Source organism: Suricata suricatta, chromosome 14 (assembly GCF_006229205.1).
Source record: "Suricata suricatta isolate VVHF042 chromosome 14, meerkat_22Aug2017_6uvM2_HiC, whole genome shotgun sequence".
NCBI classification, from domain to species: Eukaryota; Metazoa; Chordata; class Mammalia; order Carnivora; family Herpestidae; genus Suricata; species Suricata suricatta.
In genome coordinates, this window is record NC_043713.1 from 51,113,881 (window position 1) to 51,139,584 (window position 25,704).

The window sequence follows — 25,704 nt, forward strand, 5'->3', positions numbered from 1 at the left end:
GCAATTAGAGAAGAAATTTAAAAATATATAGAAACAAATGAAAATGAAAATAACAACAATTGAAACTCTCTGGGATGCAGCAAACGCAGTCCTAAGAGGAAAGTTTATTGCAATCCAGGCCTATTTCAACAAACTAGAAAAAGCGCAAACTCTAAATCTAATAGAGCACCTAAGGAAACTAGAAAGGGAGAAGGAAGAGCACCTCAAACCCAGCAGAAGAAGAGAAATAATAAAGATAAGGGCAGAAATAAACAATATAGAATCCACAAAAACAACTGAACAGATCAATGAAACCAAGAGTTGGTTTATTGAAAAAACAAACAAAATTGGTTCTCCTCAGAGAGAAAAGAGAGAACACCCAAATAGACAAAATCATGAATGAAAATGGATCTATTACAACAGATCCCTCCAGAAATATAAGCAATCATCAGAGATTACTATGAAAAATTATATGCCAACAAACTGGACAATCTAGAAGAAGTGGAAAAATTCTTAAATGCACATGCACTACCAAAATTCAAAGGGGAAGAGATGGACAATCTGAACAGACCCATAACCAGTGAAGAAATTGAATCAGTTATCAAAAATCTCCCAACGAATAAAAGCCCAAAACCAGATGGCTTCCCAGGGGAATTATACCAGATTTTTAAAAAAATTTTTTTATGTCTTTTATTTATTTTTGAGAGACAGAGTCAGTGCGAGCAGGGGAGAGTCAGATAGAGAGGGAGACACAGAATCTGAAGCAGGCTTCAGGCTCTGAGCTAGCCATCAGCACAGAGCCTGACGTGGGGCTCAAACCCAAGAACTGTGAGATCATGATCTGAGCCGAAGCCAGATGCTTAACCGACTGAGCCACCCAGGCACCCCTATACCAGATATTTAAAGCAGAGTTAACATTCATCCTTCTCAAGCTATTCCAAAAAATAGAAATAGAAGGAAACTTCCAAACTCATTCTACAAAGCCAGCATCACTTTGATTCCCAAACCAGAGACCCAACAACAAAAAAAAGAGAACTACAGGCCAATATCCTTAATGAATACAGATGCTAAAATACTCAACAACATACCAGCAAATAAAATTCAGCAGCACACAAAAAGAATTATCTATCATGATCAAGTGGGATTCATTCCTGGGTTACAGGGCTGGTTCAATATTCGCAAATCCATCAATGTGATACATCATATTAATAAAGAAAAAGATAAAAACCATAGGATCCTGTTGATAGATGCAGAAAAAGCATTTGACAAAATACAGCATCCTTTCGTAATAAAAACCCTTGAGAAAGTCGGGATAGAAGGAACTTACTTAAACATTATTAAAGCCATTTATGAAAAGCTCACAGCTAATATCATCCTCAATGGGGAAAAACTGAAAGCATTCCCCCCTGAGATCAGGAACTCAACAGGGATGTCCACTCTTACCACTGTTGTTTAGCATAGTGCTGAGTGTCCTAGCATCAGCATCAGACAACAAAAGGAAATAAAAGGCATCAGATTCGGCAAAGAAGTCAAACTTTCACTTTTCACAGAAGACATGATACTCTACATGGAAAACCCGATCAACTCCACCAGGAGCCTTCTAGAACTGATCAATGAATTCAGTAAAGTCGCAGGGTACAAAATCAATGTACAAAAATCGGTTGCATTTTTATACACCAATAATGAAGCAACAGAAAGAGAAATCAAGAAATGGATCCCATTCATAGTTGCATGAAAAACAAATAAATAAATAAATCTAACCAAAGATGTAAAAGACCTATACGATGAAAACTATAGAAAAATTATGAAAGAAATTGAAGAAGACACCAAGAAATGGAAAAACATTCCATGCTCACAGATCGGAAGAATAAACATTGTTAAAATGTCATTATTACCCAAAGCATTCTACACATTCATAGCAGTCCCCATCAAAATTGCACGAGCATTCTTCTCAAAGCTAAAGCAAACTATCCTAAAATTCATATGGAACCACAAAAAACCTCCAATAGCCAAAGTAATATTGAAGAAGAAAACCAAAATGGGATGCATCACAATCACAGACTTTAGCCTCTACTACAAAACTGTAGTCATCAAAACAGGATGGTACTGGCACAAAACAGACACACAGACCAGTGGAATAGAATAGAGAACCCAGAATGTGACCCGCAAATATATGACCAATTAATCTTTGACAAAGCAGGAAAGAGTATCCCATGGAAAAGAGACAGCCTCTGTAACAGGTGGTGCTGGGAGAACTGTACAGCAACATGCAGAGGAATGAAACTAGATCACTTTCTTACACCATACACAAAAATAAACTCAAAATGGATGAAAGACCTGAATGTGAGACAGGAAACCATTAAAACCTTAGAGAAGAAAGCAGGAAATATCCTCTTTGACCTCAATCGCAGCAATTTCTTACTTGACACATCCTCAAAGGCAAGGGAATCAAGAACAAAAATGAACTATTGGGACCTCATCAAGATAAAAGCCTTCTGCACTGCAAAGGAAACAATCAGCGAAACTAATAGGCAACCAACAGAATGGGAAAATATAGTTGCAAATGACATATCGGATAAAGACTTAATATCCAAAACCATAAGGAACTCATCAAACTCCAAACCCAAAAAACAAATAATCCAGTGAAGAAATGGGAAGAAAACATGAATAGACACTTCTCCAAAGAGGACATCCAGATGGTCAACAGGCACATGAAACAATGTTCAGCTTCACTCATCATCAGGGAAATACAAATCAAAACCACACTGAGATACTACCTCACACTTGTCAGAGTGGCTAAAATGAACAAATCAGGAGACTATAGATGCTGGCAAGGATGTGGAGAAACGGGCATCCTCCTACACTGTTGGTGGGAATGTAAACTGGTACAACAGCTCTGAAAAAGTGTGGAGGTTCCTCAAAAAACTATGAATGGAACTAACCTATAACCCAGTAACAACACTGCGGGGGATCTACCCAAGGGATAGAGAAATGCTGATGCATAGAGGCACATGTACCCCAATGTTCATAGCAGCACTTTCAACAATAGCCAAATCATGGAAAGAGCCTAAATGTGCATCAACTGATGAATGGATCAAGAAGATGTGGTTTCTATATACAATGGAATACTACATGGCAATGAGAAAGAATGAAATTTGGCCATTTGTAGCAAAGTGGATGGACTTCGAGGGTGTCACGCTAAGCAAAATAAGTCAAGCAGAAGACAGATACCATATGTTTGCACTCATAGATATAACAGGAGAAACCTAACAGGGAACCATGGGAAGGGGAAAGGGAGGAAAAGAGTTAGGGAGAGGGAATCAAGCAAAGCATGAGAGACTCTTCAATACTGAAACCAAACAGAGGGCTGAATAGGGAGGGGGAAAAGGGAAGGGGTGTGATGGTCATGGAGAGGGACACTTGTGAGTAAAAGCACTGGATGCTATATGGAAACCAACTTGGCAATAAACTATTTTAAAAAATTAAAATAAATTGAGTTTTAAAACATTTTAACATTTATTTATTTTTGAGAGAGACAGAGACAGAGTATGAGCTGGGGAGGGGCAGAGAAAGAGACACACAGAATCCACAGCAGGCTCTAGGCTCTGAGTTGTCAGCAAAGGGCCCGACGTGGGACTTGAACTCAAGACTGAGCCAGTGAGTGGGTTAAGTGTCTGACTTCGGCTCAAGTCATGATCTCACGGTCCATGGGTTCAAGGCCTGCATCAGTTTAGTGGTTTAATTCATTCACGGTGTTGTGCAGCTATTACCTTACCTAATTCTGGAATATTTCCATCGCTCCGTAGGAATCCCTGTTTTTCCCAATTCATCTCTTTGTCCATACACTGGCAACCATTAATCTTCTTTCTGTTTCTCTGAACCTACCTTTTGGGACAATACATGTAAATGGGATCATATAACATGTGGCCTTTGTGTCTGGCTTACTTCATTTGATATTTGTTTTCATGTTTCATCCAGGTTTTCGCATAAATCAGTATTTCATTCTTTTAAATGCTGCATCATATTCCATTGAATGGATTTCCAGTTTTTGGCTATAATGCTGCTATAAGCATTTTTTTTTCTTTTTTATGTTTTTTATTTATTTTTGAGAGACAGAGGGAGACAGCGCAAGCAGGGGAGGGTCAGAGAGAGGGAGATACAGAATCTGAAGACAGGCTCCAGGCTCTGAGCTAGCTGTTAGCACAGAGCCCACTGTGGGGCTTGAACCCATGAACCGTGAGATCATGATCTGAGCCAAAGTTGGATGTTTATCTGACTGAGCTACCCAGGCGCCCCATAAGCATTTGTATATAAGCTTTTCTATGAACATTAAAGAATTTGGCCTTGCCCAAACAGCAGTTTGACCTTTGCCCTCAGCTTCTGGGAGATCATCTATATTATACCTGATAGGATTATTTTTATTTAGTGTGCTTGAGTTGGGGGGGAAGTTGGGAGACTGGTTACATAAACAGTCTTAGGATAGAGGCTAGCTACACCAGAGAGGCCAACTGTGTCATTTAAGGTAGGAGCTTTGGGTCCCAGTGGTATGAGTTGACCTGGAGACTGCGTTCAACCACCTGGGCAGTTAGTCACTCTATCATGCCTATGTAATACATCTCCAATGAAAACTCTGGACAAGGAAGCTGGGTTGAATTTCCCTGGTTAGTAATACTCTGAGGAGTATTATCACACATTGATGCCAGGGAAATACATTCTGACTTCATGGGAGAGGACCATTGGAGGCTTTGTGTTGTAAGCCCCCCTGCTTCCCGCCTCCAGGCTCTGCTCTGAATTTCTTCCTTTGGCTGATTTTAATCTCTAATAAAACATAATAACCATTACATGATAAATTGTAGTAAATTGTTTTCTATAAAAAACTGTAGTCATATTATGATAGCTTTCAGTAAGTTCTACAAGTCGTTTTTACAAATTATTGAATCTGAGAGTGGTTTTGGAAACTGCCCAAACTTCTAGTTAGTTGTTGAAGAGAGGGCAGTCTTAAGGCCTGTTCCTTCAGACATTGTAGTTGCCTAATTCCAGGCAACATGTTTTCACTTATCTTGGGTATTTACCTAGGAGTAGAGTTGCTGCATCATATAGTGATTCTGCCTTAAGTTCTTGAGGAACTACTGAGCTGTTTTTCACAGTGGATGTGTCATTTTCCATTTTCATTCCTACCAGCAATGTATGAGGGTTCCGGTTTCTCTACATTCTTAGTGATATTTATTTTCTGTTTTTGTTGTTGATGATTGTTTGTTTTAAATTACAGCCATCCTGATGGGTATAAAGTGATCTCTTGTGGTTTTGATTTGCATTTCTCTAATGACTAATGATATTGAGCATCTTTTTATGTCCTTATTGATCATCTGTATATATTCTTTAGAGAATTGACTGTTCAGATCCTTTGCATACTTTAAAATTATTTGCCTTTTTGTTGATTTCTAAGAGTTCTTTATATATTCTAGATACTTGGACCTTATACGGTTGGCAAGTATTTTCTCCCATTTGCTATGCTGCCTTTTCACTTTCTTTCTAGTGTTTTCAAAGCACAAAGTTTTACATTTTGTGGAAGCCCAGCTTACCTTTGCTGCTTGTATTTAAGAAACCGTTGCCCTTAGGACACCAGGGTGGCTCAGCCATTAATCATCTGACTTTAGCTCAGGTCATGGTCTCATAGTTCATGAGTCTGAGTCCCACATTAGGTGAATTTGAACCCTGTTTCAAGTGAGCTCATGCCTTGCTAGGAGTGAGCACGACTTGTGCTTTGGGTAGTACACCAGACCTGCTTTGGGGAAAAACACAAGCTCAGGGTGAGCCCCACTTCTCTCTCTATCTCTTTCTCTGCCTCTTGCTCACTTGTACCCTCTCTCTCTCTCTCAAAAAGATTGCCTTAATTGAAGTACAATGATGTACACCTGTTTTCTAAGAGTTTCAGCTCTTACGTTTAGGGCTTTGATCCATTTTGAGTTTAATTTTATATATGTGGTAAAAATCACCACTTTATTCTTTGACATTGGGATATCCAGTTTTCTCAGCATCATTTATTGAAAAGACTGTTGCCAGTTGCTTCTCATTATTAGAGTTAAGTGTTAAATGCAAAAGAATCAAAGATATTGAAGAAGAAAACCCAAACAGGAGGCATCACAATCCCAGACTTTAGCCTCTACTACAAAGCTGTAGTCATCAAAACAGGATGGTACTGGCACAAAAACAGACACACAGACCAGTGGAATAGAATAGAGAACCCAGAATGTGACCCGCAAATATATGACCAATTAATCTTTGACAAAGCAGGAAAGAGTATCCCATGGAAAAGAGACAGCCTCTGTAACAGGTGGTGCTGGGAGAACTGTACAGCAACATGCAGAGGAATGAAACTAGATCACTTTCTTACACCATACACAAAAATAAACTCAAAATGGATGAAAGACCTGAATGTGAGACAGGAAACCATTAAAACCTTAGAGAAGAAAGCAGGAAATACCCTCTTTGACCTCAATCGCAGCAATTTCTTACTTGACACATCCTCAAAGGCAAGGGAATCAAGAACAAAAATGAACTATTGGGACCTCATCAAGATAAAAGCCTTCTGCACTGCAAAGGAATCAATCAATAAAACTAATAGGCATCTGACAGAATGGAAAGATAGTTGTAAATGATAGTGGATAAAGGCATAATATCCAAAATCTATAACAAACTCACCCAACTCCATACTTGAAAAACAAACAATCCAGAACAGACACTTCTCCAAAGAGGACATCCAGATGGTCAACAGGCACATGAAACAATGTTCAGCTTCACTCATCATCAGGGAAATACAAACCAAAACCACACTGAGATACCACCTTACACCAGTCAAAGTGGCTAAAATGAACAAATCAGGAGACTATAGATGCTGGCAAGGATGTGGAGAAACGGGCATCCTCCTACACTGTTGGTGGGAATGTAAACTGGTACAACAGCTCTGAAAAACAGTGTGGAGGATCCTCAAAAAATTATCAGTAGAACTCCCTTATGACCCAGCAATGCCACTACTAGGCATTTACCCAAGGGATAGAGAAATGCTGATGCACAGGAGCGCATGTACCCCAATGTTCATAGCAGCACTGTCAACAATATCCAAAACATGGAAAGAGCCTAAATGTCCATCACCTGATAAGTGGATCAAGAAGATGTGGTATATATACACAATGGAGTACTACATGGCAATGAGAAAGAATGAAATATGGCCATTTGTAGCAAAGTGGATTGACCTCAAGGGTGTCATGCTAAGTGAAATAAGTCAGGCAGAGAAGGACAGACACCATATGCTCGCACTCATAGGTCTAACAGGAGAACAGGAGAAACCCAATGGAGGACCAGGGGGAGGGGAAGAGGGAAAGAAATTTGGGGAGAGAGAGGGACGCAAAACCTGAGAGACTATTGAATACTGAAAACGAACTGAGGGTTGAAGGGAGAGGGGGGAAAAGAGGTGGTGTTGATGGAGGAGGGCACTTGTGGGGAAGAACACTGAGTGTTGTATGAAAACTAATTTGACAATAAACTACTTAAAAATAAGTAAATAAATAAAAACAATCTAAAAAAAAAAGAACAAAGCAGGAAGTATCGTGCTCCCTGATTTCAAAGTATATTAAAAAACTATTCTAATCAGAACAGTATGGTACTGGTATGAAGAAACACACATACATCAATGGAACAGAATAGATAGCCCAAAAATAAACCCACACATGTTTAATCACCATTTGGCAACTGCCTTAGTAATAACTACTTTGGGCAAGACTCATCAATGGATGCTATACTACTGTCCCATTGCTGCTTTCAAAAATGTCAGTTTCTTGGATGCCTGGGTGGCTCACTTGGTTAAGCATCCAACTTCATCTCAGGTAATGGTCTCACAGCTCACAAGCTCCAGTCCGCATCAGGCTCTAATGCTGACAGTTCGGAGCCTGGAACCTGCTTCAGAATCTGTCTCCCTCTCTCTCTCTGCTCCTCCCCTGCTCACAGTTTCTCTCTCAAAAATTAACATCAAAAAAACCAAAAAAAAAGTCAATTTCCTGAAACACCTGAGAAAAGTTTCTGAGAAAAGACTTAGGAACTTAAAATTAAGGGATACTAAAGAGACATGTACATAAATATAAGGCATGATCCAGGATTTAATTTTCTATAAATTTCTGGGATAACTGGTAAAACCTGAATAAGGTCTATCTATAGATGAGATACTAGTGCTATATCAATAGCAGTACTATATCAGTATTAATTACCTTTTTTGACAATTGCATTATGATTATATGTGAGAATTTCTTTGTTTTCAGGAAATACAGAATGAAATATTTCAGAGCAACTTAATCTTTCTCTTAAATAATTTATTTTCAAATGGTTTAGAAAAAATTATGTATAGATATCTACACACAAATATACAATAGAGGATACATGAATACTTTGTATGAGTCTTGCAACTTTATGAGAAAAATATCCCAGCTCATAAACAACAAAAGAAAACTGGAGGAAATTGTGGAGATAAAGAAATTTCACATGAAGTTGAAGTTAAGGTAATAGGAAGTGTTCAAATCTAGAGCTGAATATTCAGAGAAAATATAACTGAAGATATTTACTAGTATAAGAGAGGAAAACTTACAATTTTAAAAAAGCATTAAAAAGAAATGTCCTCGAGGCACCTGGGTGGCACATCTGTTAAGCAGACTTTTGATTTGGGCTCAGTTCATGACCTTACAGTCTGTGAGATGGAGCCCTGCACTGGGCTCCGTGCTGTCAGCATGGAGCCTGCTCGAGATACTGTCTCTCCCTCTCTCCCTCTCTCTCTCCCTCTCTCTCTCTCTCTCTCTCTCTCTGTCCCTCCCCACTGCCTCCCAAAATAAATAAACATTAAAAAGAAAAAAAAAAAAAGGAAGGGCCCTTGGTGGCTCAGTCAGTTACATGTTCAACTTCAGCTCAGGTCATGATCTCGTGGTCTGTGGGTTGGAACCCCTCATGGGGACCTGTGCTGAGAACTCAGAGCTTGGAGTCTGCTTCAGATTCTGTCTCCCTTTCTCTCTGACCCTTTCCCCATCTCTCAAAAATAAACATTAAAAAAAAAAGGAAGTGTCCTCTCAGTAATTCTTATTACTCTAAGAGATGACATAAACAAAAAGGTGACAAATTAAAAAAGTTAAAGATGGATTAGACAAATTCATAGTAGCTACTGAGGAAAACTATACAAGAATACCTCAGAGATACTGCAGGTTCAGTTCCAGACCACCTCGACAAAGCTAGTATCACTTTAATAAAGTGAGTCAAATTAATTATGGGGTTTCCCAGTGCATGTAACAGTTATGCTTACACTGCACTCTAGTCAACTAAGTATGCAGTATCAGTATCTAAGAAAAAAATACGTATTTCGTTGCTAAAAAATGTAACTGTCATCTGAGCTTTCAGTGAATTAATCACTAAGCACAGATCACCATAACAAATATAATAATGAAGAAGTTTGAGGGATACAAAGTAAGCAAATACTGTTGGAAAAATGTTGCCAAAGACTTGCTGAATGCAGGTTTGCCACAAATCTTCAATCAAAAAAAAAAAAAAGCATCATCTGCAAAACACAATAAAATGAAGCACCATAAAACAAGATATACCCATATTCTTGGTACGTATTTCCAAACTTAAAAATTGGATATCAAAGAAGGCAAAAATGTCACCCTTTGGTGTTACAGAATATCCCTGAACTGGTTCAGTCAGTAACCTCAGTCATTAATAAGTAAATCACTTGTGATACTCTTATACCTATACATAGTGCCAACTCAAAAGAATTACCTAGTTATGGAAATTAAAAATTTAAGTAAAAAGGGGCACTTGGGTGACTCAGATGTTTAAGCAACTGACTCTTGATTTCAACTCAAGCCCTGAGTCAAACCACCACACTGGGCTTGGAACCTGCTTAAGATTCTCTCTTTCTCCCTCTGCCCCTACTAGGTTCATGCATGCTCTCTAAATATATACATACATACATATGTAAATATTTTTAAAAATAAAAATTTAAATGAAAATGTTAATAGTTTCAGACAAACCTTATCTCAAAGTCATGCTTTTTATTATATGTAACTAGAATGTACAAAGGACAATAACTTTTAGAAAACATATCTAATAGATAGTTTATCCTTACCTGTTACTCCTTTTAACTGATTTGTTCTGCCATGGTGGATCTATCACAATTACATCATATGTTTTCCTACCTGAAAACAAACACACAAGGTATTTCAAAAAAATACCTTTTGTAGGTGATCACTTTAAAAACTAAAGTGCATTTACTACAGACACAAGTATAATGGAATGCCACAAAAGTATTTGTGGCATTCATTCAAATAGAATAATTTAACAAAAAAATTAAATTTCCTTTATAATTTAGAACCACTGGGATTTTAACATAATTTCACTTATTGCTATTTTTGCTTTACTTTTTTAAAATTTCCTTTTGAAATAATTTAACTTAAAACTGATATACTGACCATAATTAAACTTCCCCAATGTCTATGGTGTCCTTTATTCTGACTCAGGATCCAAACCAAGATCACACATTGCATCTAGTTGCCACATGTCCTCAATCTCTTCCAATCTGGGAAAGTTCCCATCTTTTTTTGTCATTTATGACCCTGACATTTTGAAGGCTACTGGTCATTTATTTTATAGGATGTCTCCTAATTTGGGTTTGGTATTTCCTTATGATTAAACTTAATTACTAATTTTTGGCAAGAATATTATCAAAGTAATCAGGAAATAAAAGATGTCAAAATGTCTCATTATTGGTGAAACTAACTTTAATCACTTCATTAAAGTACTGCCTACCAGGTTTCTCCAGTTTTCCCTTTGTAATTAATAAGTATCGTGTAAGGAGATACTTTAAGACTGCAAATATCCTGTGTCTCATCTTTTCACCTACTATTTTGACATCCAATTACTATGGTGTTTGCCAAATAGAAACTCTAGTTCTATCATCCACCCACATTTATTAATTGGAATTTTACTGTAAGGAAGAGTTGTCCCTTTCTGCTTTTATAAACACAGATATATTTTGGTAAATTTAGAATTTCACACATAATCAAAACAGTGCAAATTAAAATGAAGAAGTAACGGTTTTTAAACTATTAGAGTGACAAAGATCAAAAAGAATGGAAAACATTCACACATAGCATAATTTTCCCATTAATTTATTATCCTGTCTTCCACCCTGAAAAAATTGTGACATGAATAACCACTCATGTGTAACACGGCTTGAGAGCAATTAAAAGAAGCTTTTCCTTAATGAACTATGTCATCTAATACCATAAAATGTTCTTATTAAATGTCCAAATAAGAATAAATAGCACATTTAAATACTTTTTCCTATCTCATCTCTTAGAATAATAGTTATAATTTATTAAAAATATATAAATCCCTGACATAAGCAATTGATACAGATTAATTCACTTAATCCTCAAAATAACCTCCAAAAGTAGGTTTTTATCATATCCATTTTATAAACTAGGAAATCAAGGCTCTTTTTATTAGCCCAAAGACTAATAGTTATACTTTGAAATCTAAATTCAAATTCAGCTGTGGACTTCAATCTTTAAACTGTGTTAACATTATATAGGAAAATATTTCAAGAAATTTTAGACAATAAACTTGAACTTACCTTAATATGTAACCTAAAAGATTAGGTTCATATCTGAACTATTTCTACTTTGCTATAAAGAAAAGTTAAATAAAGTTGTTTAGGGGCACCTGGGTGGCTCAGTTGGTTAGCCATCTGACTTCAGCTCAGGTCATGATCTCATGGTTTGTAGCTTCAAGTCTCTGTGCTGACAGCTCAAAGCCTGAAGCCTGCTTCTGATTCTGCGTCTCCTTCACTCTCTGCCCCTCCCCCACTCACATTCTGTCCCTCTCTCTCAAAAAAAAAATTTTTTTTATTAAAAAAAAAAATTTTAATGAATGTGTTTGGTCAAAACCAATTGTATCCTGAATTCCTAACTACAGACAGCAACTGTATTTGCTCTCATGGGGACTAATTATTTTTTAACCCTTTGTTCATAATTCTTATTTTTTTAATTTTTTTAATCCAAAGTCAGCACTTTTAAATTTTTAAAAGAAAAATCACACAGAGAAAGTTAAAAGTGTTTACCCTATCCTCATAAAATGCTGACCTTCATTCAGCATTCAGACTATCTCTTTTGAGGCCACAGAAAATTAGTTTTCTAATAACATAATAATTACTTACAATTCAGAAGTGGATGCATGCAAGAAATGTCAGACAAAAGAAAACTGCTTTTTGGTGGCACCAGGTATTTCTGTCCCATTAAAGTAATAATTTTTGTAAAGCTAGAGTTGTTTTCAACAATCCGTGAAAATAAATCCTGTTCTGTAACAGACATATCCTCTTCCATCAATTGTAATGCCTGAAGTTCCATTTCATTCAGAGAAGGCAAATGTTTTGCCATTGCACATAATTCTGACAAATTGCAGGTATCAAGTGGTAAAGTAATGGACCCACTACACTCATTCCATTTTTCAGAAAATGGATGAAGAAAGCCACTTTTGAGACCTTCTTGGATTAACTCTGAAGAGCCATCCAAAATCAGTCCTCTGATCTGTAAGAAAAATGTGTTAAAGTATATTAAAATGTCATTAACATTAAAACAATTAATTAAATAATAAAATTCTTACTATGCTTTGAATATTTGAACTTATGAATTGTCACTCCACTTAGAGGCAAATGCAGAGCAAATTTAGCATAATCCTTAAGGGTCCTAGAATTTTCAGAATGGTAAATGAACACTGGCTTCAAATTAAAGTCACCAGCTATAGTAGTCCCTAACAAGAGAGTCAGCCTGTCTTTTGCAGCCCAGCATTGAAAGTCCTACATGACATCTTCTTCCAATTGAAGGCTGTTTCATCTACATTGAAAATTCGTTTAGTGTAGACACCTTCAGTAAAGATCTACCTAGATCTCCTGGATAAATTGCTGCAGCTTCTATATCATCACTTGCTGCTTCACCATGCACTTTGATGTTATGGTTTATGGTCTTAAACCTCATAAACCAACTTTTGCTGACTTCAAACTTTTCCTCTACAGCTTGCTCACCTCTCAGCCTTCATAGAATTGAAGAGAGTTAAGGCCTTGCTCTGGATTAGGATTTGACTTAAAGGAACATTGTGGCTACTCTGATATATCCAGACCACTCAAACTTTCTCCATATCAGCAATAAGGCTGAATGTATCATTCCTATGTTCACTGGGTTAACACTTTAAATTTCCTTCAAAAACTTTTGTTTTTCATTCACAACTTGGCTACCAGTTTGGTGCAAGAGGCCTAGCTTTCAGGATTCCTTGGCTTTTGACATGCTTTCCTCACTGAACTTAATCATTTCCAGTTTTTTATTTCCAGTATGAGATATACAAATCTTCCTTTTATGAGAACACTTAGAGAAAATTGCAGGGCTATCAGTTAACCCAATTTCAAGACTGTTGTGTCTCAGGAAATAGGGAAACCCAAGGAGAGAAAGATAGGGGAGTAGATGACTGCTGGAGAAGTCAGAGTACACAATATTTATCAATTAAGTTGGCCATCTTCTATGTGCACAGTTTGTGGTACCCCAAAACAATTACAACAGTAACATCAAAGATCACTCATCACAGATGACCATAACAAATATAATAATAATAACAAAGTTATTACCGCAAGAATTACGGAAATGTGACATAGAGAAACAAAGTGAACAAATGTTGTTGGAAAAAATGGTGCTGACAGACTTGCTGGATTTAGGGATGCTCAAATAAACTATCAATTTTTTAAAAGCATGATATCTGCAAAGTGCAATAAAGCAAAGCATAATAAAACAAGGTATGGCTGTTCAATACAAAAATGAAGTATACACTAGATTGTATTAACAGCAGGCACTAAAGAAGAAAAGATTAGTGCACTTGAAAACAACACAATAAAAGTGTCTAAAATGTAGAGGACAGAAAAAAATATTAGAAGAGGTAATGGCCAAAAATTTCCAAATTTGCTAAAGACTTAATTCACAGATTCAAGCTCAACAAATAAAGGAGGGGAAAACTGCACAAAGGAACATCATAATCAAACTGCTAAAAATCAATGATAAAAAATGTTCAGAACAGTCAAAGACTTCTACTTTCAATCAAGATGGAGTAACAGGAACAGTAACTTTCAAGATACAGAACATCAAGCAGTAAAGGATAGGTAAAAAATCATAGGTAAACCCTATTGACTGCCCCAGCTAAGACCACAAGAAGGAAGAATCCGGACAGAGGCTGGGAGAAATCCAGAGCTGAGTAGACAAAGCAGAGAATATGTGGAGGTCAGGACAAGATTTCACAGGACAGAGTAGCAGAGAGGAAAGAGCCACCCAAAGGGAGAACTCTGTCGATGTGTAGGTAGTCACACGGGAGAAACTCCCCCGAATACTGATGTGCTTAAGTGTGTGAGGGAACTATCCAAGGCCAAGAAAAGAACCACCCAAAGGAGAGAAGAAAAAGTGCCAATTCCCACAGAGCCAAGAATGATGCCTGTTTCCAACATTCAGACTGAAAAACCTCATGATTCACAGGACAAATGGGAGACAATTCACCATGGGTCTCTGTGGGAGGAGAGGCACTGACCGCTTTTGTTCCAGAATAAATTCTCAAGGTTATGTGTACAGCATGGAAGATGGAGACTACATCTCCCTCCAAGACGGTGGGCAGATTTATTTCCTGTCCAAGTTAATAAAAAGGCTACTTACAACCCATTTAAAAGACTAGGGTTTCCAATCTATCAAAGATAGAAATCAAATGGAATTTTCATGAATAATTGGTGGGAAATGCAAAACAGTAGTAAGTGTGGAAAACAATAATAACATAATAAAAACAATAATAAAATAATATAAATAAATAAAATAAAAATTTACTCTTAGGCAAATCTCTACAAAACCATAATATTTAAATGAAACTTCATATCACAACACTTAAAATACAACATACCAGAATATGAGATGTTTCAGTACCCAGAGGAAAATTGTAACACCAAATACTTCCATAAATAAAAGTAAAAATATGAATTAAGAAAACTCAAAAAGTCAGAAAAAATTAATAGAAGGATTAAATTAGTATAGATTAAAGCAGAAGTAAGTTAGAAAATAAAAATAATACATTTCAGAAACAACTAATAAATTAAGTAGGCCATTAGCTAATATATTAAGAGAATAAGCATACAACATGAATAATGAAGGGGAAATAACTACAGAAACAGACTATGCATAAATTTTAAAAACGTCATGAAATGATAATATTCTAAGAGAACATTCTTTATAAGACTGTCTACAAAAGAAAACAAATTTTTTTAACCTAAAACTTATTTCCAAAGAAGGAAAAGGGAAAGTTGTCAAAAGCAGTATCTCTAGAAAAGACAACATGCTGAAATAGTTGCAAAGAGCTCTATGAAACTTTTTAATTTTTTTTAATGTTCATTTATTTTTGAGAGAGACACACAAAGCATGAGTCGGAGAGGGCCAGAGAGAGAGGGAGACACAGAATCCGAAGCAGGCTCCAGGTTCTGAGCTGTCAGCACAAAGCCCAATGCAGGGCTTGAACCCACGAACCATGAGATCATGACCCGAGCCAAAGTTGGCACTTAACTGACTGAGCCACCCAGACACCCCTCTACAAAACTTTTAAAAAAAGATTACACCAGAGTCTTGGGGAGTGGAAAAAAAAAAAAAAAAAGGAAAATTTCCAACTTCCAATATTGGTGTATATAAATATGTGTATATAATTATGTATAAACAAAAAATATCAGATTAATCTCACTTATTATCTCAACTAAAATGTTAGCAAATAAAATTTAGCAGAAAATTTAGAAAACAATACATCATGGTCATTTGGAATATACAATACAAATGCAAGTATGGTTACAGATGAGGAAAAAAATCAAAGGAAAATATTAGGGGAAAAGTCACTATTCAATCTCCACAGATGCCTAAGAAAAGATTTCATAAAATCCAATAAGCATGTTTGATAATAACAATAAATAAGAAGACATGAAAATTTCCTTAACATGCTATTTGCAGGTCACCCCAAAAGCCAGTATTATGCTTAGTGAGGAAATCATCCCCACTGAATTAGGAACAAACAAGAATAAATACTCTATTAAATATGATTTAATGCTGCATTGAATTGTCCAGCCTGTAGAATTATAGAAGACAAATTAATGAGAGACACAATACTTGGAAAGCTAAAAGTAAAAGTATGAGTATTTTCAGGAGGTTTAAGTATTATTATCTGGAAAATACAAGAGATTAAAAGAAAAAAAAAAAACTACAGCAACTTAAGAAATTGGCAAGACTTTTATAAAGAAAATCTTATAGAATGACAACAGAAACTGAAACAAATGGAAAGACATATTCGTGTTTGGAAGCAGAATCATCAATACTTTAAAGACATCAGTACACCCTAATTTAAAATTTTAAATATAACTTGATGCCATAAAAATTCCAATTGCTTCTTTTTCTAACCAACTTAAAATTCATCCTAAAATTATACATAGGGGCACCTGGGTGGCTCAGTCTGTTGAGCCTGACTTCGGGTCAGGTCATGATCTCAGAGTCTATGAGTTTGAGTCCCTGCATCGAGCTCTGTGCTGTGGGCTCACAGCCTGGAGCCTGCTTTGGATTCTGTGTTTCCTTCTCTCTTTGCCATTCACACTTTCCCCCTTTCAAATATAAACAAACATTAAAAAAAGAAAGAAAGAAATGCTCTAAAATTCATATGGAAAAATAAACAAACAAAATAGAAAAACTTTGTAAAAGAAGAGCAGTAAAGATGGGGGCGGGGAGGTGAGCATATTAAATATTAAAACAGGTGCGCCTGGGTGGCTCAATAAGTGGAGTGTCCGACTTTGCTCAGGTCATGATTTCGTGGTCTGTAAGCGCAAACCCTGCATTGGGCTCGGTGCCGACAACTCAGGGCCTGAAGCCTGCTTCAGATGCTGTGTTTCCCTCTCTCTCTGGTCCTCCCTCTCCTCACTCTCTGTCTCTGTGTCACTCTCACAAGTAACAACATTTTTTAAATATTAAAGCATAGTCATATTATAAAATCTGAAAAAAGACTGTAAAATAAATAGACAAATTAAGTAAGAAAGTGCAGTGGGGCGCCTGGGTGGCTCAGTCGGTTGAGCATCCGATTTCGGCTTAGGTCATGATCTCACAATTCATGGGATCGAGTCCCTTGTTGAGCACTGTGCTGAGCACTAGCTCAGAGCCTGGAGCCTGCTTCAGATTCTGTTTCTCTTTCTCTCTCTGCCCCTCCCCTGTTCCTGCTGTGTCTCCGTCTGTCTCTCAAAAATAAATAAAATGTAAAAAAAAAAAAAGTTTTTTAAAAGACATGAAGTGCAGAAATAAACTCAAATAGATATGTAAATTTAGTATATTTAGCATCTCAAAACAGCAGAGAAAAGGCTCCTCCATCGGAAAAAAACAAAGATCCATAACTCATGCCTTATACCAGAATGAAATCTAAATGAACCCAAGATACAAATGTGAAATGGAATCATAAATATTCTAGAAGAAAACAGAGGAAAATTCTTTTAAAGCCTTGAAGAAATACCTTTTCAACTATGATTCAAAAATCCAGAAGTCATAAAAGACAAAAAATAATTAATTCAACTAAATAAAAATACAATACTGTGTATATGATAAAAAAAATAATAAAAGTAAAATGACAAACTGGCAAAAATACATTTGCAATTTATATCAGAGACAAAGAACTAATTTCCCTAACATATAAAGAGAGCCTATAAATTACAACACAATTTTTTAATATGCAAAAGAAACAGTTCACGTAAAAAAATACAAATGGTTTTTAAACCTGAGTGAAAATACTTAACTACACTCCTAATAAGATAATGCAAATTAAAAGCATACTGAAATATTATTTTTTACTTATCAGATTGGCACAGATCAAAAACTATACATCATCACATACTGTGATGGTAAGGATGTGGGAAAACATACAGAATTACACATTTCTGGTTTGCTAATAAGATGATAAAACCTCTACAATAGCAATTTGACAATATCTACCAAAAGGTTCAAACCTCTGTCCCAAAACTTAATTTCTTGAAATGTATCCTGCAGATATACATATGTGTATGTAGAAAATGGCATGTGTATAATATACCTAAATGTTAGCAGTGAAAGACTAATTAAATACTACTCAAACTTAAAAAGGAATGAAATTCTGACACAGGAATCTTGAGGACATTATTTTAAGTGAAATAAATCAGATTCAAAAGGATAAATATAAGACTCCACTTATATACCTATAATAGGCAAATTCAAAATATAGAAGGTAGAATAGAAGTTACCAGGGGCTATGGGAAAAGGAAAATAGGGACTTATTTAATCAGCATAGATTCTATTTGGGATGATGAAAAAGTTCTGGAGATGGATGGTGGAGATCAGAGCACAATATTGTGAGTGTACTTAATGCCACTGAATTATACACCTAAAATATAGTTAAATTGGCAAATTTTGTTATACATATTCTCACAAAAAAGAGATAAAAAATATTTTATGTCCTATCATATTAATACAACATGTACAAGACTGCACTTCTCATCATCCCTCCTAAGCCAAATTCCAACTCCAGTTTTTCCATACCCTCTGCTTCCTCTCATTTCTTTACTAGATCCTTAATTGCTATGTTCTAAAAATACATCTTTCACATTGCTCATGCTTTCTTCTGCAACTATCTCAATAAGTTGTTTCACATATGGACAATAGGCTTTAAAACTCATCAAGTTTCTAAACTTAACCAATATCGCATAAGTTTGCTTATGTTAAACAGTAAAATAGAAGTATATAAAGTTTTAGTAAGAACTGGTTTGAACTGTTTATTACAGTTCAAGTAACAATAAATAACCCCACTATTAAATTCTAACCTTGATCAAAATAATTGCTTAATGATCTTTATGAATCTTTACTGATTTTGTATATTTATACAACTTCACATTAATCTACCAATGTCATCAATGAACATTTTACACCTTACCTTTGTATGGTATTCCATAGCATCCAATTCCCCTTGATTGAAAACAACACATCTTTTACGCTTCTAAAGAATAAGTACAGGGAGAAAATTATGTTGCCACCTATCACAATATTGAGAATTTGAAATATATTAGTATTTCTTTTTCATCACATTTTCCATAGTATGTATCTCAGTCTTTAAGAGGTAATAATTGACTACCAAGGTCAAAAACAGTGAAGAGAGTATGAACTAAGGAAGTAAGCTTTCCCAAATAAAAAATTATATTTTATTTATTTATTATTAACTTAATGAGTGATATAAAGTAGCCTCAGCTTTATCTGCTATTCATAAAAAATAGTACCAATGATAAAATGTAGCACAGACATCCATGGAACACAAGCAAGCTGATGCTATATAAAGTTATAAGTGTTATCTATCAGTTAATTTATATGGTATAGTTACACCCATTTCTTCATTTCTGAGGAGAGGATCTAGCCACGTACTATCATTAAAAAATCCAATGTATTTTCAATAGCTCTTTATGATTGATCTGAGGGCTAGGTGCAAATCAAACATACTAACAGAGTTCTATACGTAACAACTCCATAGAAAAGAACATGTAAGACATACAAAATAGAGCAGGAACTTCCTACCTCTTACTGCTGAAACAGCAGTGCTAACATGGTTGCAAATTCCTAGCAGACTAATAATAAATGTTTGCTGACTAAATCAATAAATGGACTTAACAGTAAGCTAATTGTACAGTTTGTCTTGGTGTATCAGAAATAAGGTAAGTTTTGTCAAAACAATTCATCACATAAGTTTATCTATATTTTTCCATATTGAAATAAGAAATTTGCCCAACATAAGTGTACACATTAAAAGATGTCCATACTTGGTAAACTAAAAATGCTGGTTATTATTTGTCTGAATTAGCAACAGTAATGATAAATAATCTATATAGTATTTTACTGAAATCTCAGACACTATAAATTTTCCATTCTGTGCTTGATGGATAGCTAATGGTCAATATTTGTTGAAAGAAAAAAATAGAAAAAAAAAATACAAGAATATTAAAAGTTCTACTTCGGGAAACTAGAACAATGTAATAACTTCTATTACTTTCCTTATTCTAATTCTCAACATGCTTTCTTATTTAATATCTTTTTTTATGGGTCTCAATGATAAGATCTATGAGGACAGGAATTTTGTTTATCTTGTTCCATCCCTGTATGTACAACAGCACACAGAAAAATCCCAAACAAAACAAATAAAAAAGATCCCAAACATTTGTGAGTAATAAATGTTTTTCCTACCTTAATATAATCTATCTGATATGGACTTTTTTTTTCACCTCTGAACTCTTGAGAAACATAAGAAGGATTAAAATATAATTTGATCCTGTATGGCATTCTTGAAACTTCACCAAAAGACCTCACCAGTGTATATACCAATACATATACTTTAGGAACATACACAATTTTCCATGGTAACTTTCTACTTTTTCACTAGAAACTTTACAAAAGATCACCCTTCTTCCAATCTTTATTATATGAGCTTATCCCCAATGGACAGGTCTCTAAAAAAATCTCCCACAGTCCATAAACTGCTTTAGAATTTTGCAGAGAAAGCAGCATGTTGTTGGAAAACACAGGTGTAAAAGCATGCAATTAATACAGATTACTAAGCAGAAAGGGTTTTGTTGTTGTTTAGTTTGGTTGGTTTAATTTACAGAGCATTCACTTTTGAGCAAACATTATTTACTTTTGAAATATGAAAATTTGGTCTTCTAACAATGACAGAATGTTAGGAAAGAGTTCAAAATTACATTGGATATACTAAAGACTTCCTATGCTTTACTGATTATATGAACTTTGTAAATTATAAGATAGTCGAGATACTGAAATAAACTTCTTTTTCGTATTCTGTAGAAAAATAAAAATGTATTAAAACTTTCTACCTTGCCAGTAATAGAATTGAAGTTTTCTTCTTTAACACCACTCACTGGGTTCTCCTTTTCATTCCTTTGTTGGCATTCTTTGTGAACAGCTGTAGTTATATAAGGCTTGGTGACATTAAATAGCTCAGATCGAAAAACATATTTCTGTATAAAGATTTCACCATCTCCTCTGTCATCATAATCTGGCCTAGAGGTAGAGTCAAAAGCAATAAATGTATCAGAGGTTCCAAAAGAGATCAAAGAAGGCTCATGATGTTGGTGAAGTTGATAGTTTATGTTGTTAATAAAAGAAAGATGATCTAGTAACCATCCTGGTGACAGCTGATGCACCACAGACATTTTCTTCTTTTAAAAAAGAAAGAAAAAAAAACTCTGGAAATTAGGGTCTAGATATAAAACCCGACTTTCCAGATTAAATTATTAAATGTCCTACATTTCAATAAAAATATGCTTCATATACACAGGTAGATTTCATGTGTAAGAATATAAACTTGACATATGCACAAAAGAGGATTTGATAGTCATGATACGATGTTAAGGAAAAATGTAATGTTTTAATATAAACTTTTAATTTCAGAGTTAATTCAAAATTTTCAGCCAATTTAGCAAAGGAGAGTTAAAACTTGATCTTATTTCTGGAATCCCAATTGAATCCTCCTATCTTCCTGGGCCTCCACAGAACCTCCTGTTTGGTCCTTGAATCTAGCCATTAGGTCCACCATCCTCCAAGTCAGGAAGTCATTCAAGATAATGTCCTGTCAAAGCAAAGAATACTACATTACCTACCTGAAGCCACCCTTTTTAATGAGACAAGCCTGGAGAGGTCACATAACTTCAAGAGGAGTTACCAGCTGATCAGCCCTTGTTTTTTCAAATCCCATGTGCTGTAAGTCAGCCCATTCTCCAGTAATACTACCCTGTTTAGCCACTAAGAGTAAAATGAAAGACTGATCTAGGCAGAGCACAATTTTAGCAGATATCATCAGATGTACCAAACTCTAGCAAAATTGCAAGGTTCTGATTAAGGTAATTGGTTCTGAGCAGTCCTCCTCCAGCAACTTTAGGTTTTTCAAAACTTACCTTTTTATAAAAGATGGTAAAGTCCTCGACATTGCTTACTAAATCCAGTGTAATGGAGAATTTAAGAGGGGTACAAAATAAGATATACATAAGTGGTGAACAGTACAGTTAGTAACACTAGCACTTAGATCCAACCTTCTAACTCCATGTAGTATTAGCAGTATGGCCATGGGCAAGTTATTTGATCTCACTGAGCCCCACATTCATTCTTTATGACATCTCAGATGGCAGTTTAGAGAATTAAATGACCTAGTGTTGTGGAGTGCCTGACGCACACTACAACTGTTGAAACAAATGCTACTAGTGATGGTAATGCTGGTATTCACCCTCCCTTCAGAGTCACCACTAATGTAGTATCTAGTGAGAGCCAAAAATTTAGTCGAGAAGACTGAACCTCAGAAAAGGGGATATGCCCAAAATTACAATTCTAGATGACGGCACAATTGCTCCAAGCATCAGGTATCCGGACTTTGGCTCAAAGCTTTCCTTCCACCCCCACCACTCTCTAGGTTCTGGGCTGTACTAGTCTGAGTTCAAACTCAGAGAAGCGCGGAAGTCCTATTTTAGCAAAGTAAACTATTGTGCTTAACCTCTCTCTCACCTACCTCTCTGCTTCACACCCAACCCCACCCCCCAACCGCGTGGATTCTTCCTAGCTTCACTCGCTGGCCACCGCTAGAGGACCATGAAACCCCAGCGAGCAAATTGCGAACCCGAACCCTAGCGGTGACCACCACGGTTCGATCCTCGAAGCCGATTACACCCCACCTCAGCATTAACTATGTCCTACGTAACCGCTTCCTGTCAGAAAAATTGCACAACGCCTCTCAGACTTGCATTAAGGAAACAGCACCCCTGTAGAGTGGTCATGAAAGATGCCACTTGCACAGCAACGAAATTTCTCCTTTTCTACGAGCCAACGGGCGCGGCCATGTTGCTGTACGGAAAAAGCGTCTACAGGGTGACTTGAAGCGTTCTGCCCGCTATTTAGAGACGCAGAGCTCCCACGTCTTCAGCGCTAACTTTAGAAATCGGGCAGACTTTGGAGAGGACGTCTGCACTGACCAGAAATACCAGTGTACTGAATGAGGCGGCGGGACGCGAGCAACACGCTGACTTCCAGCGACGGAAAGCGGCGCCTAAGAGTAGCGCAGTTGCGCGACGTACGTGATGACGTAAGCGCCGGCGGAGATTTTAAAATTCGAACGGCGCCGGCGGGTGGAAAGAAGAGTTGGTGTTTTGGCGGCTGCTGGCGTGTCCCGCAGACAGTTACACAGGTTACAGAAATTCGGCCTCTGGGTTGTGTCACGAAACTGGAAGAAAGGTAACTAATATCTTTGGGTTAATTTCGCGCCGGCAGAACTGTTCTGAAGGGAGAAAGTGATGGCGCCAACAATTTAGATCTCTAGAAGCCCTGTGGGACAACGTTTTAGTGTCTAATGTTGTGAGAGGCCTCCCGGGCCGAGTCTGTGCGAGGCGCCAGTTTGCCGGAATCCAATAAATTTCTTTTGTCAGTGACTTACCACGGGAGCAAAGGAGGCCGTAGGAGCACACTGGGGGGGAGAAGAGAAGCTGGAGGAAGAGGGAAGAATTGATAGGAGCGGGGAGTAGAAGAACAAGATTAGTTGTTTGAGATATTGCGTTTGAGATTCTCTTAGTGGGCGTGTAAGGAAGTCTCAATTTTAAATTACATTTTAAGTAGAGATTTGGAGGGACATATAGGTGAGTGGGAAAGTTGAATGGATAGCAGAAATGTATAAAGGAGAAGGAATTGATGGCCTAATGAAGATGGAAAGTGTAATCAGTTTTAATTTTTTTTCTTTAATGTTTATTTTTGAAAGAGAGAGAGCGCGAGCAGGGGTGGAGCAGAGAGAGAGAGAGATGGAGGGAGACACAAAATCTGAATCAGGCTCCAGGCTATCAGCACTGAGTCCCATGCGCGGCTTGAACTCACAAATTGTGAGATCATGACCTACCTGTGCTGAAGACGAACACAACAGACGGAGCCACCCAGGCGCCCCGGAAAATGTAATCAGTTTAAAACACAAAGGACAGGGTGCCTGGGTGGCTCAGTCGGTTAAGCGTCGGCTCAGGTCATGATCTCATGGTTTGTGGGTTCGGGCCCCGCATTGGGCTCTGTGCTGACAGCTGGCTCAGAGCCTGGAGCCTGCTTCAGATTCTGTGTCTCCCTCTTTCTCTGACCCTCCCTTGCTCATGCTGTCTCTCTCTGTCTCTCAATAATAAATTAAAAAAAACATTAAAAAAAAACCACAAAGGACAGTCCAGAAATGAGAAAAGATAACCACAAATGTCCACTTCTCTGGAACCTAGAACAGGACCTCAGAAATCTTAAGTGTATAAGTGTCTAATGCCACACAGAGATGAGAAAGGATCAAAAGTTTTCTCAATCATGAGTATCCTATGAGGCAACAGTTTTAGTAGATATGAAGTAAATGAAGTGTTAATATTCTCAGAAATGAGAATCAGTAGACCATTTGGTGGACCAGATCATTAATCTTTGTTAGAAGAGGGATTGAAGTAAGAGGGGCAGTAACTGAATATAAATGGGAAACAGTGGGTTAAGGACAGAGCAAGAGAGACGGAAGTTAGGAAAAGAGAATAGTTGTAGAGTATTAAGCCCAAAGAAAAGGAAACATCTTGAGGTAGTTCTTGTCAGGTTGTCTCTGACTTTTTCCCAGTGAAATAGGTACAGCCAACAGCAGTAATGTGTTCTGGGTTAGGATTCAGGGCTTTAACTACCAGAGACCCTTGCAAAGGCAGTATTATACCTTATTTATCAGTGTACCGTTTCAGTTGCCTTGCACACTCCCAGTGTACAAGGTAGGCAGTAAGTAAATATTCGTGTGTGTGTTGAATATTTTTAAATGAAGTTAGGTAGATTTCCCTGCAAATGAGGACTTCACCATACATGAACATGAGGGCCCAGGAAAAGATCATCTTGAAGAAACTATGGAACCTGGCTGCTTTGTTTGAGGATGAAGGTAACAGTTGGTGCTTAATGTACCATCTATATCTGAAAAGATTTTTTAATACTGAATTCATGAATGCAGGTAATAAGCATGAAGCGCAGTTCAGTTTCCACCGGTGGTGCTGGCCGCCTCTCTATGCAGGATTTAAGGTCTCAGGATTTCAATAAACAAAGCCTCCATACCCCTCAAACGTGAGTACCTCATGCCTTACCATCTTGGACACAGAAATCTGTGAAGCTGGTTCATACGAAAATGTACTATGAGCGACGTTCTGCTGAATCTTGTTTGTTTGCTGTGGTACCTAATTTTGGGTTAATGAAGGGTAAAAATTGGCATATTATTACATGTGTTTTATCTAATTTGTTCCTTGAATTTCCAAAGCTACACCCTTTATCAGGCAACCTCTAAAAAAGACTGTTAATTCCCTTTCAGCACTCTTTTTCTTATTTACCTCCTATTCTAGACCTGCTTACATGAGTTGGCTCATTGCTGTAACTTTCAATTTACTAAAGTATATCCAGCTGACAAAATTATTAATTATTTATTTGTTCAATGATAAGCTGCAGTTTAGAATAACCTACAGAACCACTTCTCCAAACTGTTTTCTCAGTATTCACTAGGAAAATAAGCGTGTGTAAT

The 25,704-nt window shown here is 36.7% G+C and overlaps 2 protein-coding genes across 9 annotated transcripts in view; one reads left to right on the forward strand and one right to left on the reverse strand.

Annotated features, from left to right (window-relative positions):
• Positions 1-25,704, reverse strand: part of METTL4 (methyltransferase like 4) — a 43,905-nt gene that overhangs the window by 14,417 nt on the left and 3,784 nt on the right. The window contains exons 1-6 of one of the 8 annotated variants that reach the window (XM_029922789.1): positions 22,844-23,131; positions 22,076-22,113; positions 20,996-21,182; positions 19,057-19,119; positions 12,230-12,599; positions 10,139-10,208 (exon numbers count right to left, since the gene is read on the reverse strand). In XM_029922789.1, the coding sequence (XP_029778649.1) occupies positions 10,139-10,208; positions 12,230-12,599; positions 19,057-19,119; positions 20,996-21,182; positions 22,076-22,107 (722 nt within the window). In that variant the 5' untranslated portion in view covers positions 22,108-22,113; positions 22,844-23,131. The other 7 variants (XM_029922781.1, XM_029922786.1, XM_029922785.1 and 4 more) reach the window with 7 other exon arrangements.
• The window catches only part of NDC80 (NDC80 kinetochore complex component), a 47,147-nt gene continuing 44,739 nt past the window's right edge, over positions 23,297-25,704 (forward strand). Inside the window, exons 1-2 of the mRNA XM_029922780.1 lie at positions 23,297-23,399; positions 25,147-25,256. Of these exons, the coding sequence (XP_029778640.1) occupies positions 25,156-25,256 (101 nt within the window). The 5' untranslated portion in view covers positions 23,297-23,399; positions 25,147-25,155. The remainder of the gene's footprint in view (positions 23,400-25,146; positions 25,257-25,704) is intronic.